The following is a 15542-nucleotide window of genomic DNA, read 5'->3' as shown; positions in this document are numbered from 1 at the left end:
GTGCCCCTGTCTCAGTGCCGGTGCGCCCCAACTCCAGGAGGCCAAGTTCACTCCGGGCCCCCACCTCCGCCCTCTCCCTGCAGCCGCCTGGGGTGCTAGAGTCGGCGCCCTAGCCCCAGCTCAGGGCAGCCTGGGTGTGAGGGAATTTTCCATTCGTTTCTTTCTCGGGCCCAGACCGGCTCAGGGCTTCTCTCCCATTAGGATGTTCTCCTGGCTTGAGCGTCTGCAGCGAGCACTGAAATACCTCTCTCTGGGCGGGTTTTCGGGGGTGCGCGAAGGGTGGCAGAGCTATTTTTGAGGGGAAAAAAAAGTCCCAGTACTGTGGCACCGGTCTGATACCTTTAACAAATGAGGGGGAGAGACGCGAGGGCTGGGGGAGGCGCGCGGGAGGAGGAGGAAGGTGGGGGGCGGGGGGTGTGGAGAGGCTGGTGCAAAAGGAACGCGCGTTTGCAGGAGGAGGAGTAAAGCGGTGATTGTGTAATTAAATAATAAAACAATCCTTAAGTCTGATTTGGAGAGAGCTCGAGCGGGGTCCAGAGGGTGGAACCGGTGAATCTTTCAACTTGCAAGTTTTTCAAGAAAAGAAAGCGAGAGAGGGAGGGGGAAAAGCGCCCAGAACAGAAAAGAGGAGTTTGCAGCTGAGCGGGATCGTTCGTTTGGGAATTTTTCAGGAGGTCCTTCTGATCCTTTCCGTGGGCTGTGGGCAGCGGCACCGGCAGCGGCGTCCACGCTCGGCGGGTCAGACGTGGGGCGCGGCGGGCGGGCGGCTGTGCAGCGGGGCCCAAGCGCAGCAAAGTCTTTTCCGCCCGGGAGCTCGGCGCTCGCGCCCCCTCCCTCACCCCGGCCTCTCCCTGCTCCCCCCCTCCCCACCCCCACCCGGCCCTCTCCGGCGCGCGCCCCGCCACCCGCGCGCACTCGCTTGCGCTCCCCCTCGCGCACACACATGGTCGGCTCGCGGCAAAGTTTCGCCTGCGATCGCCACTCCCGGATCCTGCTGCAGTGTTCGAGGCGGTAACCTTGAACTTTCCCAGCGCGGTGACACATTCTCCTCGCTTTCCCCACCGCCTGGCCTCCTGCGCCCCCCTCCCCGCCTTTTTTTAAAAAAAGCATTTCATCATCCACTACCACCCCAATCCAACCCATACCGAACCCTCGAGCAGAGCACCCCAATCCCACAACAACAACAACAACAACAACAACAACAACAACAACAACAACTGCAAAACTGAAAACAAATCCCCCAAACCGGGCGACCAGCAGCCTGCACCGGCGGCGGCCTCCGAGAGCTCGGCCGGCGCGCGCGGACCGCAAGAGGGTTAAAACTGTAGATTGGATTTCACCCCGGGAAATCTAGCACGCCGAGTGAACTTGAATCTTTGGCTATTTAAGGAGGACTGGGTTTGTTGCGAAGTTGCGGTGATCCGGCGCAGAGCCCCGTCCTGATTGATCGCATCGCTGGGCTCAGATGACTGTAAAATGAATAGATGAAATCCTTGCTTCTCGAAGATTTTCTTGGGCATCTCCGGGAAAGTGCGTTTTAAGGCGAAGTCATGATGTATTCTCCCATCTGTCTCACTCAGGTACTTGTCTTGGTCGCTTTCTCGGGCTTTCTCTCTGGCCCCAGACGCCTTTGTTGTGTCTTCTTGCTCTTATGCTGCAGACCCTCAACAGCTTTCCTAACCTCGGCACACCCTGGTCTCCCTAGTGAAGTGGCAAGGAGTTGCGGTGGGCTGTGCGGGCGGCGTGGGACCACGGTTGCCGCGCGCACCCAGCCCCGCACCCAGGCTGGGAGAGCTCGGGAGAGCCGGCACTGGGCGGGCGAGGCTGCCGGGTGGGCAGTGCCGAGACCAGCAGCCCCGATCCTCTGTGCTGCCCTGGGAGCTGGTGGCAGCGGTGGCACCCCCACTCTTTGGCCGGTATGCGTGGAGCGACTCCGGCTTGGGCAAAGGGCTGAGAGCTAGGCTGAGCGCCTCTGGACTCCGCTGCCCACAGTGAGCTGGTGACTCCGCCAGTCTAAGCTGGTGGTCCCGGCGACCCATTTCTTTGCGTATTTGGGGACCTAAAGTCCTGGTCTGTAGTTATTCACACTTGAGGGTTTCAGAGACCGCACTTCAGAGGCGATTTTTAAGCTGACAAGAGTTTAGTTGGTTGTAGCCAATGTCTAGGACTTTTAGGGCATGCTTGTTTTATGGTGAGACTTGTTCATTTGATGATACTTGGACATAACTCGAAAGGCATAAAGTAATATCAGAAAAGTGAGGTCGTTTTTTTTTTCTTTTAATTTCAAAAATTGCCCTAAAATCTAAGGAACAATGTTAGGAGGTAAAACACTGGCTTTATACTTAAAAACCAAAAGCAGTTTCTATCGCTTCCAATCAGATGGTCAAATGAAAAAGTGGTTAGATCGAGCGACTTACCTGGGCGCGCTTTCATCCTTTCATGGATAGCCAACGAACTCACCAGTCGATGAATTAAATAGCCTAATCCAGAACTGTTATTTGCAGCAGTTAATTAAACCCTTAAACTTATGGGACAGTTTACTGAAACTTTCACGAGTATGAATCTATATTGGTAATCGAAAATTTTCATTGACATTGTCATAGAAACAAAACAGAAATGTTTAGTTTTGGTTGTGTTAGTTTTTTTAAAATCTAATATTATGATGATGCATTTTTATAATGAACAAATAATTAAGATTTCAGTTGTATGACAATTAGAAACCATTGTGATTCAAAAGGACTGCGGCATTTATAAATTGTGAATGAAGATGAAAACAATGATAAGGGGCATTCAGTGATTGGACACAGCCCTGTAGCTTTTTGGCTGACACATTTTTTATTGTTTATATTTTGTTTGGCATCTGAGTATGATTAACTTAGATATGGCTATTTTAAGCAAGTAAACGTGTACTTTAATTTAACAAAACTGGAAAAATGGGTTGTTGAGTTATTTGTATTTTAAAAGCTATGAATGATAATAACCCATGAATATGATGGAATTGTCTCAGGTATACCAAATTGCCTGTAGTTGTAGAAGTTACTTTTATTTATTCATGAGGAGGCTTTTTCCCCCTCTCTTTCTGATAAACCCTGACCATTTTTATTATTTCTACATTGTGATCAAAGGAAGCAGATTAAAGTAAGCTTTTCTTTCACAAAGTATGGCCTGGCTTGTTCTCACCTGGGGAGGATTGGGTAATCGTGTGGACAGTCTCTGTATTTGTATTTCCAACTCTTGTTTTTGGGAAACTACGAGCAATTGCATTGCACTTTTAATCTCCCCTAAATAAGCATGGAAAAGTCACCAACTCCATCTTAATTCGTGTATGTTAAAACTACTGTTGCAGAATCCTGACACATGGAATGTTAGAGGCATAGACTGCACAGTCATCCAACTATCACATTGCTGTTCAAGGACACATACTTACCAACAGTAATTCAGAATGACTATATATTCTTTGTTATTTTAGCAGTGTAAATCTGGGTTGATGTGTTAGCACCGTGTTTTTGGAAGTTAAGGCCTGTTCCAGAGAAGGAGTTAGGGTTTTTAGACTTCTCAACTAATAATCACTTTATGACTTTGTAGGTAACTTAAAGTATTGCAAAAGTGAGAGTGCACAAAAGTGTTACTTTTGTATCAGATGAATAGTTTAGTTTTATGTTACAGGAGCCTGAGAGCTGCCCTACAGCCTTTTTTCAGACATACAGATACAAAGTAAACTACATTGTTATTTGTTAGAAACTTTAAGAAGTATCTCAGTGGTTACATTAACACATTTAGATTTTTTTTTAAATCTTAATTTAAATGACTCTACCATTAAACTTGATATTTAGCTGCCTGATTTGGTGTAGTATCACCACAAGTCATCATTTGTCGGCCAATATGAGTAAAAGGAAAATAAAGAAACATCTCTACATTTTAATATTTTGTTAATTTACATATGAGCCTTTAATATAAACTTCAGTTGGCATGATGATGTTTTTTCTTTCATTGTCGTTCAAGTTCTTTCAATATTTTTTTCAGGGTTTATTGTTATGAGTAGATGGGGCTCCAAGAGCAGGCAGTATTTAAGCTTCCATGGATATGTTGGACCAATTTTCTAACCTTTTCATGAAATCATTGTTTCTGTGAAGAAAAATAAATAAATCTAGTCAAATTAGATTTTTATGTTTATATTTGAAAATTTAACTTGTCTATTTATTTTATCAATTTAGTTCAACTCCAGAAAGTTTTATAAGGAAAAGCGTTTCACTACACGTCAGTGTATTTTAAGGAAAATTCTTGAGAGTGAGCTTGCCTATATGTCTTAGTATATCACTTCCATGCTTTGATTTAAAAAATAAATTTGATAATTGCTTAGTGTAATTGTGACAGTCTATTAGTTGGATATTTGAATGCCTTAATCCTGTTTATTTTTTCCACGTGAGGACAGCTATGTCCCACATTCATGTCATTTAAAATTATTAAGAATATATTACAGGGCAGCTTTAGGGAGCAAACATGGAAGATGACATTTAATCATGGAATGCAAAAGTATATGTGACATATTGCTTGTCTCCACTTATTATCATTTTGGGACACTATGTCTTCTTATCAATAAGTGTTCTACTTAAGGTTGAATATGCATAATATGGATGCTCCAAAAGATATTAAGGCAAATTGGTGGGCTGAGAAAGTTTACCATTTCTGTTTCTCAATAAAGAAAAGTTATGTTTTAAAACAATATTTGCTGTCAGTGACAGCAAACTCAGGACAATGTTTTTTTTTTTTTGTTTTTTTTTTTCTTTTTCTTTATTGGTGAACTGGCCAAGAGTTTCCAAATTCAACTTTCAAATTAGCATCTTGGTGGTTTGATGCTATTATCTAAATTTTAAAAATTGTTATATGATAGATGATGTTTATTGTCAAGATTAAATCTTAAAATTATTTAAACAAAAGTTATGTTTGATGTCTTTATAAGAAAATGAAATGTCACTGAACATAGTATTTAAGTATCGAAGTACTTCAGTGTTCCTGGGTTGCTTACCAGCCATTAAAGAGCAGTGCATTTTTAAAAGTGTGGTAAGGGTCAAAGGGGTGGGACAAGGCAGGCTCACCCTTTCTCTACATCCTCAAGGGTTTTTTGTTGTTGTTGTTTTTACAGAAGTGTAGATGCGTATTTTAAAAATCATATCAGTAAATCACAGTAAAAGATTCTAGGAAGTGAGTTCATAAAGCACATTGAAGTCTGCATTTTCTTGAGTAGGCAGACTTTCCTTTTGCATGTATTTTGAGGGGAGGGGATAAACAAAGTTTTTACAGTTACAGTGGGAGCTGAAAGCATGGCATCAGACAGTGTATGGAGATAGGGAGGTCTTATCATGGGCTGTGGTTGCTGTGAGCAGGGCTGCCTTCCCACACAAAGAACAGATTGTGGTTTAACTCTTTCCATGGGCTCCTTTAATGTGCTCACATAGTAACTGAATTGTTCAAATCTCTGCTGGAAAGTACTGATCGGTTTAATTTCCTCCATGGCATTTGGCTATGCCTCATGCTGCGATGTAATCAGCTGCATTCTGCATTATAAAATTCAGATTCATTCTTCGTCGGCAATATGTCAGAACACTTGGTAACCATGCTATTGATTAGGGGGGTCATATACCTGTTCTGAGTCTGAGCTGCAGACAGTGGGCAGGTCACGGTCTTCTGCACTCCACCTTTGAATTTCATCTTAAAAAGGCTTCCTCGGAGATATGGAATTTGGGGGCAGCTTCTTTGTTGGAGTGTCATTAGTTTGCGTTGATCACCTTTATCTTATGAAATCAGTCACTCTGCTGGACTGTTTACCACTCTATGTTCTTCAGAGTAACTAACATGAACGAATACATTCTGGCTTGGGATGTAACCTATTAGAGAAACTTCTTTTGTGGTTAGGATGACAGAACAGTCAGAGTGACCAGAAAAATGGTCGTGGTGGAGTTCTCCTTTGCGTCAGTGTGTGGCTTATTACATTCATAGAGTGTGCATGCGTGGAGTGCTGTTCTTTTTCTCTGAACAGTGGTAGGCCTGCGCTTATATGGCCAGCTTTACCTAAGTCAGGAAGTAGTGAAGTCACTTGGAAGTCACCGGAAAGATTTGTAGGTAGGGATGATCTGCAATGCCTGATGGTCCCCTCCCTTTAAAATAGGCAGAAAAAAAATGCAGGCCTTCAAGGTAAACCGCTTAATTCACAGGGCAGTTGGGAACTGTATGACTGAAGCACTTGTGGGCTCCCAGGCACATGCATATGTGTGTCCTAGTCCCATGCCATGTTCCATCTGTGTGGCATGTGAATTTTAGAGATTCCACAAAAGCAGTAGACGATCAGGGTGCACTCCTGGTGTTACCGTGCCACAGCATGCCGAGAAACAAAGAGTGGAAAGTTGGTGCCAAGTTGCCATTTTTTCATTGTTCAACCTCATATTGATTTTTAAGGGGTTTGAATAATTGCCATTCTCATGTGATCGGTGAACAAATTAACTGACTCTGTGGGGCTTCAGAGTCTGTAGGAAAGTCTGTGGCAAGAACATCATGTCATTTTGTTTTCAACTTTAAAAACTGTTTAAAAATGAAAGTGTGTGTGTGTGTGTGTGTAAGAGAGAGAGAGAGAGACAGAGAATGTGTGTGTGTATGTGCGCGCACACGCGCGCGCTGGAAGCTAATGTTGGTGGTGCAGGGAGAGAATGTGCTGTTCAAAGTATGGAAACCTTGTGTTCAGGACACTGATAGACAAGCTCTGTCCTTTGCTCACTTTCCCTTACTGTAGACCGGTTTCTCTAGTTACCACTCTTGGAATGGTGCTGTTTCAGTGTAGGAATGTTGGACGTCTGATAAGAAAATGGATCAAGTTTAATGGCGCATGCTCTTTGTGCCACCAGCAGCCTCTTGCTGAGAGCATGCTCCAAAAGCGGGAACTGTGGCATTACAGTGAGCATCTACATGCTTTGTGTTTCTATGGCACAGAGAAGAGAAATGAACAGTGGCATCGCTCCTGCCTTTTGAGAAGCTCTGCTCGGATTAAAACAAAAACCAAACCAAACCAAACCAAACAAAACAAAAATCACTGTGTTCCTTGTAAAATGGTACTGCATAGTGCTAGCTGGTCAATCAAATCTTTAAATATTAAATTTCGTGCCAAGCATCTCATTTTAAAGGATGTAGATGCATGAAATTGAGGTGGGAATGAGGGGGATGGGACCAAAGCGAAAATACAAAATAAAACCATATTTTCTCTGTAGGAGGGAGAACCAGTTGTGAATTTGGGTTGAGATGGGGCATACTTTATTTTCTTCTCCTCCTGACATCTTTTTCATTTTAACTTAGAAAATAATGTTATTTTTTAAAAGAAGCTTTTGTGCTGAATTGGGAGTAGATTGTGTCTTTCGGGTTTTTTGTTTGTTTGTTTGTTTGTTTGTTTGTTGTTTGTTTTCTTTAGCACTGGGAATTAAACTGACCGTACACCTCTTCTTCCCCATCTTCCACAGGATGAATTCCACCCATTTATTGAGGCTCTTCTTCCACATGTCCGTGCAATCGCCTACACTTGGTTCAACCTGCAGGCTCGAAAACGCAAGTACTTTAAAAAGCATGAGAAACGAATGTCAAAGGATGAAGAAAGAGCAGTCAAGGATGAGCTGCTCAGTGAAAAGCCGGAAATCAAACAGAAGTGGGCATCCAGGCTCCTGGCCAAACTGCGCAAAGATATCCGCCAGGAGTACCGGGAGGACTTTGTGCTTACCGTGACTGGCAAGAAGCACCCGTGCTGTGTCTTATCCAATCCAGACCAGAAGGGTAAGATTAGGAGGATCGACTGCCTGCGACAGGCAGACAAAGTCTGGCGTCTGGATCTGGTCATGGTGATCCTGTTCAAAGGCATCCCTTTGGAGAGTACCGATGGCGAGCGGCTCATGAAGTCCCCACACTGCACAAACCCAGCACTTTGTGTCCAGCCTCACCATATCACAGTATCAGTTAAGGAACTTGACTTGTTTTTGGCATACTACGTGCAGGAGCAAGGTAGGAGCAGATTGTTCTTTCTTCTAACATGGCAAACACTGCCCATCCACCTCCAGATGTGGGATGTCTAACTTGGGCTAGAGTGTCCCGGAGGCCTCCAGATGTCCTCTGCCTTCTCTGGGTACCTTGGTGTGCCCAGTTGTACTCCATGTCCATCATCATGTGGGAGCCATGAAAATGGACATGGAGTTTTCCTACCTGGATAGCCTTCTGCATTTGAAGAAAGACCAAAGGACAAACGGACACAGAGTAGTCTAAGAAATACTGTTTATTGCACTCCACTTTCTGTACTAGGCTTCATCTCCTCTCGTCTTCTGAAAATGCAACTTTATTGATGGTAGTCAAAGCGCAGTTTCATAATCTTTGTACTAGTCTCTTACCTCACGAGGTAGAGGAACTTTGTTCAGGAATCCAGTGGTGGTCGGACCAAAACTCAAATTAGCATTGACTATTACAAAATGTCCGAGCTGGCTACTATCAAAATACATATCTGACAGAGGCCTAGATTTACGTAATTTTAATATTTCTATCAACCGTTCCTTTTGATTTACAGTATTCACTGTAGATTTAATGCAATGCAGCTCTTATTTAAATAATTTATAGTACTTTCCCAGAGTGACTTGGGAACCCTTTCTATTATTAGTTTACTTGAATGCAAATTCATAATGCTTCCCAAGGAAGAAGTCACAGCTTTCTTTGGAGAGCATCACAGAGCAAACCAGAAAGGGGACTGGTTACACTGGTTTGAAATAAATCTCAAAAGAATGCAGAGGCTGCATACTGGCCCGTGTTTAAAGTCCATGATAACGAGTGCTGTAAATGTTGCCTGGACAGTGCAAAATAGGCAGAGCTGTTGCCAAGGATTCTGGGGTTGATGAGAGATGTGTCTTTGTTGTTTCTGTTTTTCTTAAGTAGGTGAGACTTTTGACTTTGTTTTCATCCAGTCGGTATGTCAGGATACAGCCCACATAGGAAAAGTCCTTTTAAGAAAACACCATCCCCAAAGTGGCTTCAAGTTTGGGCTGCCACAGATGGTGGGTCATTTCCGAACGTGGCCTGGTGGGAGAGAAGATGGCCTGCAGGTAGCCAGGTGGCGACAGTTATCCGATGCTCATTATATAAATGTGGGGTTTAATAAATTGCTGTGTACTTTATTGTCGTTCAGAAAAGTGAAATAAGAAAATTACTCTCATGACTCACAACTCTAGTACTCACTGTGTGCCCTTTGTCTTTATTGCCCCTTGACTTAGTTCTGGAGATACACTTGGGTGTCATTTCAGCATTTACTTTGATTTTTAAATAGCAGTGTTGGAGTGTATTTCATAACAAACAAAACACCACGTTTGCTGTTTCCCTGTACTAAGAACCCAAATTTAAGTACTGATGGGTAGGGAAAATATATTTTCATCCTTGATGTCCAAAAATAAAAGGTCATCGACACACAACAATTTGGTTGACCGCTGCCTAAGAGGCAACATTTTCAGGTGGGCAGTATGTATGTGTTAGATTGACTGTGTGTTGTAACCATTGTGAAAGTCACTGGTTAGAAGGAAAAGTTTTGCAAAGTGGGTCATGTAACTCGTTAGTCGGGAGGGAAGATCTGTACCCTGTTCCCACTTTAACTCTTGATGGGTAGTCCCTAAGTGCTCATACATGCAGGTTTATCCCAGGGCAGACAGCCAAATCTCCTAGTTTTGTTGAACTGACAACAGAGATTGTCCTTTGGATTTGGGAAGATAGATTGAAAAAAGAAAGAAAGAAAAAGACATGAAACCATAAAATTTTTTTTTTTTTGCATGACACTAGTGGTCATGATTATCATAAAGTTTTGATCCAAGTCTGTATTTTCAGGCAAAACATTGATTTTTGTTGTTTGGTGACTTCCGCAATATAAAAACCTTTTGGTGATTTCCCTGTGCATCTCGTCATCTGTCCCATCTGCCACCTGCCCTTGCATCATCTCCTCTTAACACCTCGTGACCCTTCTTAAAAAGTCACATCAGGGTGCTTTTGTGTTTTCTCTTTTTCAAAATTTGTATCTTTTTATTTGTGAACTACGGAATGATTGTCATTTTACATAGTAGTTGATTAAAGAAAGTGAGTTTTAAAAATCTAAGGCTGGGGATACCCAGAGTGCTTCATCTCACATCCTAACTTTTTATTTTTCCTCTAAGTACATGAAATCATACTTACTTCATTTTAAAAATTAGATAAAGTAGGAAGAAAAGCATGAAAGAGAAATTGAAAGAGAAAAATATTTATGAGAGAATGAGCAACACAATTATTTCCCCCTCTTTTCCCTCTCTCCTTATAAAGGGCTGGGAGAAAAACACGAGGAAGAACAGAGAGAATGCCAAAGATGGTTGCCACTGGCACCAGGATTGGCACCAGACCCTCTTTGTTTAGCTCAGGATGCCTGTGATTTGTTAGCTGGCATCCGCATTGCAGTGTGGAGTGATGTTACAATATATTGACAATTTCCAGATCTAGAAATGTCAATAGTCCTCTTGGCTATTTGCAGATCACATACTTCGTCTCTAATGGAAGACGAAATAAAGATGGATGGATAATAAACTTCCTTTGTTGACCAACTTCCCATTGCTTTTCTTTCTCCCTCTTTCTCTCTTGGTTCAACCCCCACTTTCCCCCTTCTCCATCCCCAGCAACCTCATCTTTTCTGAAATATGGAAAGAGTTACTGGAGCTTTGACATGAACTGTAGTGCTACATCTGCATCTGATATAGTTTTTGGGGAGAAATTATATATTTTGAAATCATTTTTGATACGTAGTTTATTAGGCTTTTGCAACATAGGGAAGTATTTTGTTCAAAGCTCAGTGTCTTTGTTACTCAGCCTCTTCCGTGCCTATAGCCTGATGGACCGCAATTCAGTCCATTTTATTCTTTCTTTATATTAGCAAAGTGTAACATTAAATATAGTTACTTATACAATTATATGCCCCCCACTTTACCTAAAATTTGGTAAATGATTTGGGAGTAACCATATTCAAGTCCATAAAATCATCTGATACGATTGACTCAGAGGGCTGCGCTTCGGCTGTTCCGTTGCTACAAGAACCGCCATTTTGTTTGTGAAGTGCCAGGCGAGGGGGAAAAAAAAGGCAGACACTGTGTTTGATGCCAATAATGGTTGCCAGTGGCACCGAGGTTGGCATCAGACCCTCTTTGTCTAGCTGCTGAATGCCTTTGATTCGTTGGTTGGCATCCGCATTGCAGTGGGCACACTGGAAAGTTTTTGACAATCCCTGAATGAAAGCTGCTTGTTCGTCTGCTGCAGCTAATAGAAAACCCTTCCTTTTTTCCCCCCTAAGGCTCAAAAAAAGATTGTGACAGATTAAGGAAAAATAGTTCTAAAATGGGCTCCCTATTCCCAAAGATATTAAAGATGTCCAAAGATTCTTGGGCAGGTGGTACCTCGTCCCCATATTGTCTTTGTTATTGCATTCATCAAAACAAAGCAAAGCAAAACAAAATGGAAACAAGCAAGCCTCTTGCAGGACACCTTCTCAGGGCACACCGTTCTTGAAGTACAGGGTGTGCTAGGACAAGTGTGTAGGGACATGCTCAGCGTAGTGATGTATCCGTGTGCCCATTATGACTGGCTGTTGCTTTTATTTACATCCCTATATATTCCTTAGTCAATTTCTAAGTTCTCTTAGTTTCTACACTTCCTCTTTTTTTAGTAGTTTGTTGAGAGGCCCTTCCTTCCCTCTCCAGTTAGGAATGTATACAATGAACATGTGAAAAACAGAAAACCTTAATGAGGGAGCTACATGTTAAAACCAGCCACTCTTGACCTCCTCAGTGCTGCATCAGGATGTTGCCAAATTCTCAGTGCACAATTCCACACACTGGGGGAGTGAGTGTGGAGGCAGACAATAACCGAAAGTCTGAAATAATTTTGGTTCAAGTTTCCTAGATAGCACTAATATTGCTTCTCGGTTAACCACCATTATCTCATTAATTAATAAGAAGGATTAGCAGTTCTACCCAAAGGGTAACACAGAAGGAAGTGTGGCCTAAGGGAGGCCTTGAGCTGCCAGACTGTGTCCTGTCTGGAGCCAGGAGATGCAGGGATGCTGGTGGGGGGGCTGTAAGGGGGTGTGGGGTGTATAAAACAAGGACTGGGCTTTTTGTGAGGCAGGGAGGGGTTTTAAAAAAAAGAGAGGTCACAACACAAACCTGGAAGATCTGAAGAGATAGTGTCCGCTGTTACGGATTTAACAGATGGGAGTTTAAAGCGAGGCAGCCTGAGTGAGTTTTGAACCGTACTTTCCACTCTTAACAGACGTGTTTTTGGAGTAAGACAGAGCTCAGCAGTCTTGCTTCTATCGAACAAGTAGCTTCCTCTAGCCTTGTTGAACCCTTAACATTAATTGTGATCCATTGCTGGATGGCAACTTTTGTTGCTAGATTGTTAAATGATATCATAATTGAAGTGTATTTTGAAGTTGTGAAAGATGTGACTTGTTTAGAGGGAAGTTGTAATCATTATTGTCTTGGAAACAGAACCCTTCCTGCCTGTCACATGGCATTAGTGAGGACGCACATGCAGGGAGCGGTTTTCCTTCTTCAGCTACTGCAGCTTAGAATCCTTCTGGGTAACAATTATTTCTTTATGAAAAGCTTAAATAGATAATTGTTTGCAAGTTGACAGCACATTTTAACATTTTAATAATTTTCACTTCATTTGCAGGTATTTCCCATTGTGGTGGAAAATAAGCTTTCATAACTTGTTTAAATGAAGCTACTCTGTGGGGTAATTTGGTGGGCTTTCATTGTGGCATCAGAGGGCATGAAGTTTGTGTGGATGCCTGTTTGACTTAGGAAATCACTGGTACACTTTCCCATCCTGGTACCCTGTCCTTGGCTGAACTTCTGAACTCTGGTACGCATTTGTCTGCGTTCTTCCTCATACACAATTCACAAGATAAAGAAGGGTTCTCATTGGTATGTCTTGTCCCTAGACTTAATGAGACCTTTGTTAGAACATATATTTTAAGATTAGATACTTAGCAGTTTTCCCATTGATAAGGACAAAACGGGGTCTAAGGGGCCAGAAGTTCACCCTCTTTGCCTTGCTGCCCCTGCCACAAAGATAGCTTTGCTAGACAGCTCAAGAGTTAAACTCTGAGGCCCTGGCTGCCAGCTGGAAAGGTTAGCGTCTGTGTCCTGATATGGCGAGGTCAGTTTCTGCATTGCTGTTAATACGGTCTCACTTTTCAAAGGCAGAAGAAAAGGAGAATGCAGGAGAGACAGAGATGGGGGCGGGTGTCATTTGGGATAATCACGATTTTCAAATATTCAAAACACCCTGCAGTGGACTGTTTCCTGAAGGAAGCCACGGTTGGTAAGGCATCCTATGGAGGCTCTAGCCTTGGGCTTGCTTTCCCAGCCCGCCCTTGATCCCGTTTAGACAGCAGTATGCATTTTGAAATGAAAAGTATGTACACAGACTTTGTATGCTTAGAGTCCCACACTGTACTCTTTGTCTCCTGTGAGTGAGAATCAAAATTGTGTTCACTGTGTAGAAATGGTGGTGATCGAGGGACACTGAGCCCTGAGTGACAGGGAGGGTGGTTGGGTATTGTGGGGACCAGTACCTTGCTCAACACAGTGATGCTTGTGTGCCTGGAGATCTCCAATGTGCATAAGCACATTCAAATGTGGAAGGATAGATTTATGAAAGGTTTAGTAGGATTTAAAAATGCACATAGTTGTTTCCCCCGCCCCCCCAAATTTGGAATTTGAATGAAAATTGCCAGAAGGAAATGAAAGTTTTAATCTCCATTGACTTTTCTTCTTTTTAATCTGGCACTCCAGTTTGAGTAAACCATCCAATATACTCAATTTAGCAGGGGCTCTCTCCTCATGAGCTGCGATTCCACTAAGTGAACATGACGTCCGTTATTTGTTTGATGACATTCCCCTTGATATCTCTGCTGAACAGTTAGAATCCAGAACCTCAAGAGGAAGACCTGCATAGCCAGGCTGAGTCTGAACCCTCTGCAGTTCCTAAAAGCCAAGATGCCTTCAGTTTTCCTTTCTGTCATCACAATGGCCTACAGGGTAACTAAGCTTATCTTCAAAGGAGCAATTACTGCTCTGTTTGGAGGAGGGTTTTGAAGAGTGGAAATAGCACACAGCTCACACTGAAACTGACCGTCACTAATAGCTCAAACCAGTGGCACCGAGCAAGGTTTGTCTTCTGCTGGGAGAGTGGCTTCTGATAAAGTTTCTTCTAGTTTGTGAAAGGATAGCATTTGGTAGTGCCAGCAGTGATGGAAGTGGAGCTCAGGACCCCGCAGGAGTTTGTCAGTACACATGCTGGGGCGGAGCAGGCAGCACAGCCTTCAAAGCCAGAGCCCCAGCTCTTCATCCTCACAGGGAGAGATCACTGTAGAAATCTCAAGGCCCCGTGGTTACAGGACTGAAAACTTGAGTTGGTACAGCAGCATGTCTCAGTGCCAGGCACTGGCAGGAGAGGTGCTTCTTTTTGACTGGGCTCACTTTTCGGTGGCTGTGTGGTACATTGTCTCAGTTTAAAGTAACTCCTGAGGTCCTTGAACTCTAATTATGTAGTGTGGTTAATTTAACAGAATTTGGTTGTTAGGATTTGGCACAGAGAATAAATCATCAAAATGTAGGGAACTTGTGAAGAGTAAGTGTGTATAGCAAGTCTTCAGGATTAGCTTGTATTAAAACACTGAAAGTCCCAGGATGTGAGAGTCATAATACTTGAATGGGTGGGCTTTCGGGTTGTTACATTATTCAGAAAATTGGGATAAATGGCCACCAATTAACCAGTGAGGTGGAAAGACCTTGAGGCTGAATTGAGGGCCACACATTAAAAAATAAAATTCTTATAATTTAAGCAAAGCAGTATTTTAAGAAAAAAAAAGCCAGCCATTCATGTGCACCAATACATTGTTTATAACAAAACACTTAGACACATATTCTCTCTGTTTATGATGATAGTTTAAATAGGACACTGTTGATGAATCACAGACAAATTAAAGAACTCTGAATAAAGACTATATAATTGGAAATATGGAGTGATGGATGAAGTAATTTTATGAGCTGAAAAGTTGCCTGGAGGTTGTGTACTTTCAGAATCCCATTTTAAGGCATTTCAGAGCATGCATTAAATTACTGATACAGCACAATCAGAAAACAGAATTTGTCCAAACAAGTACAAAGTGAAATAGGAACTGCCTTTGAGAAAAATTCTTAAATGCTAAGTATGTATAGTTTTAAAGTTATAGCTAGCTTCAACTATTTCTCAAAGTAGGAAATTGAATAAATAGTATGCACTGATTTTTTAAAATACATGGAAAGATTTAATATTGCATATATTAAAATATGTCTTTTGTAAAACTGCAAAAATAGTATTTAATAGGTACCAAGTACTATTAAGTGACACATACATACTCTGTTACTGAAGGAAAACAAAGATTCTTTTTGGAAGCTTGATTTTGTACATTTGTA

At 42.4% G+C, this 15542-nt stretch overlaps 1 protein-coding gene across 5 annotated transcripts in view; it reads left to right on the top strand.

Annotated features, from left to right (window-relative positions):
- The first annotated feature begins 433 nt into the window (after positions 1 to 433).
- Positions 434 to 15542, top strand: part of Nfib (nuclear factor I B) — a 216241-nt gene continuing 201132 nt past the window's right edge. For 2 of the 5 annotated variants that reach the window (XM_036179267.1, XM_036179266.1), the window contains exons 1-2: positions 434 to 1580; positions 7503 to 8034. In XM_036179267.1, the coding sequence (XP_036035160.1) occupies positions 1551 to 1580; positions 7503 to 8034 (562 nt within the window). In that variant the 5' untranslated portion in view covers positions 434 to 1550. The remainder of the gene's footprint in view (positions 1581 to 7502; positions 8035 to 15542) is intronic. The other 3 variants (XM_036179269.1, XM_036179270.1, XM_036179271.1) reach the window with 3 other exon arrangements.

This window comes from Onychomys torridus, chromosome 2, assembly GCF_903995425.1.
Source record: "Onychomys torridus chromosome 2, mOncTor1.1, whole genome shotgun sequence".
NCBI classification, from domain to species: Eukaryota; Metazoa; Chordata; class Mammalia; order Rodentia; family Cricetidae; genus Onychomys; species Onychomys torridus.
This window is presented reverse-complemented; position numbering and strand designations above follow the sequence as displayed.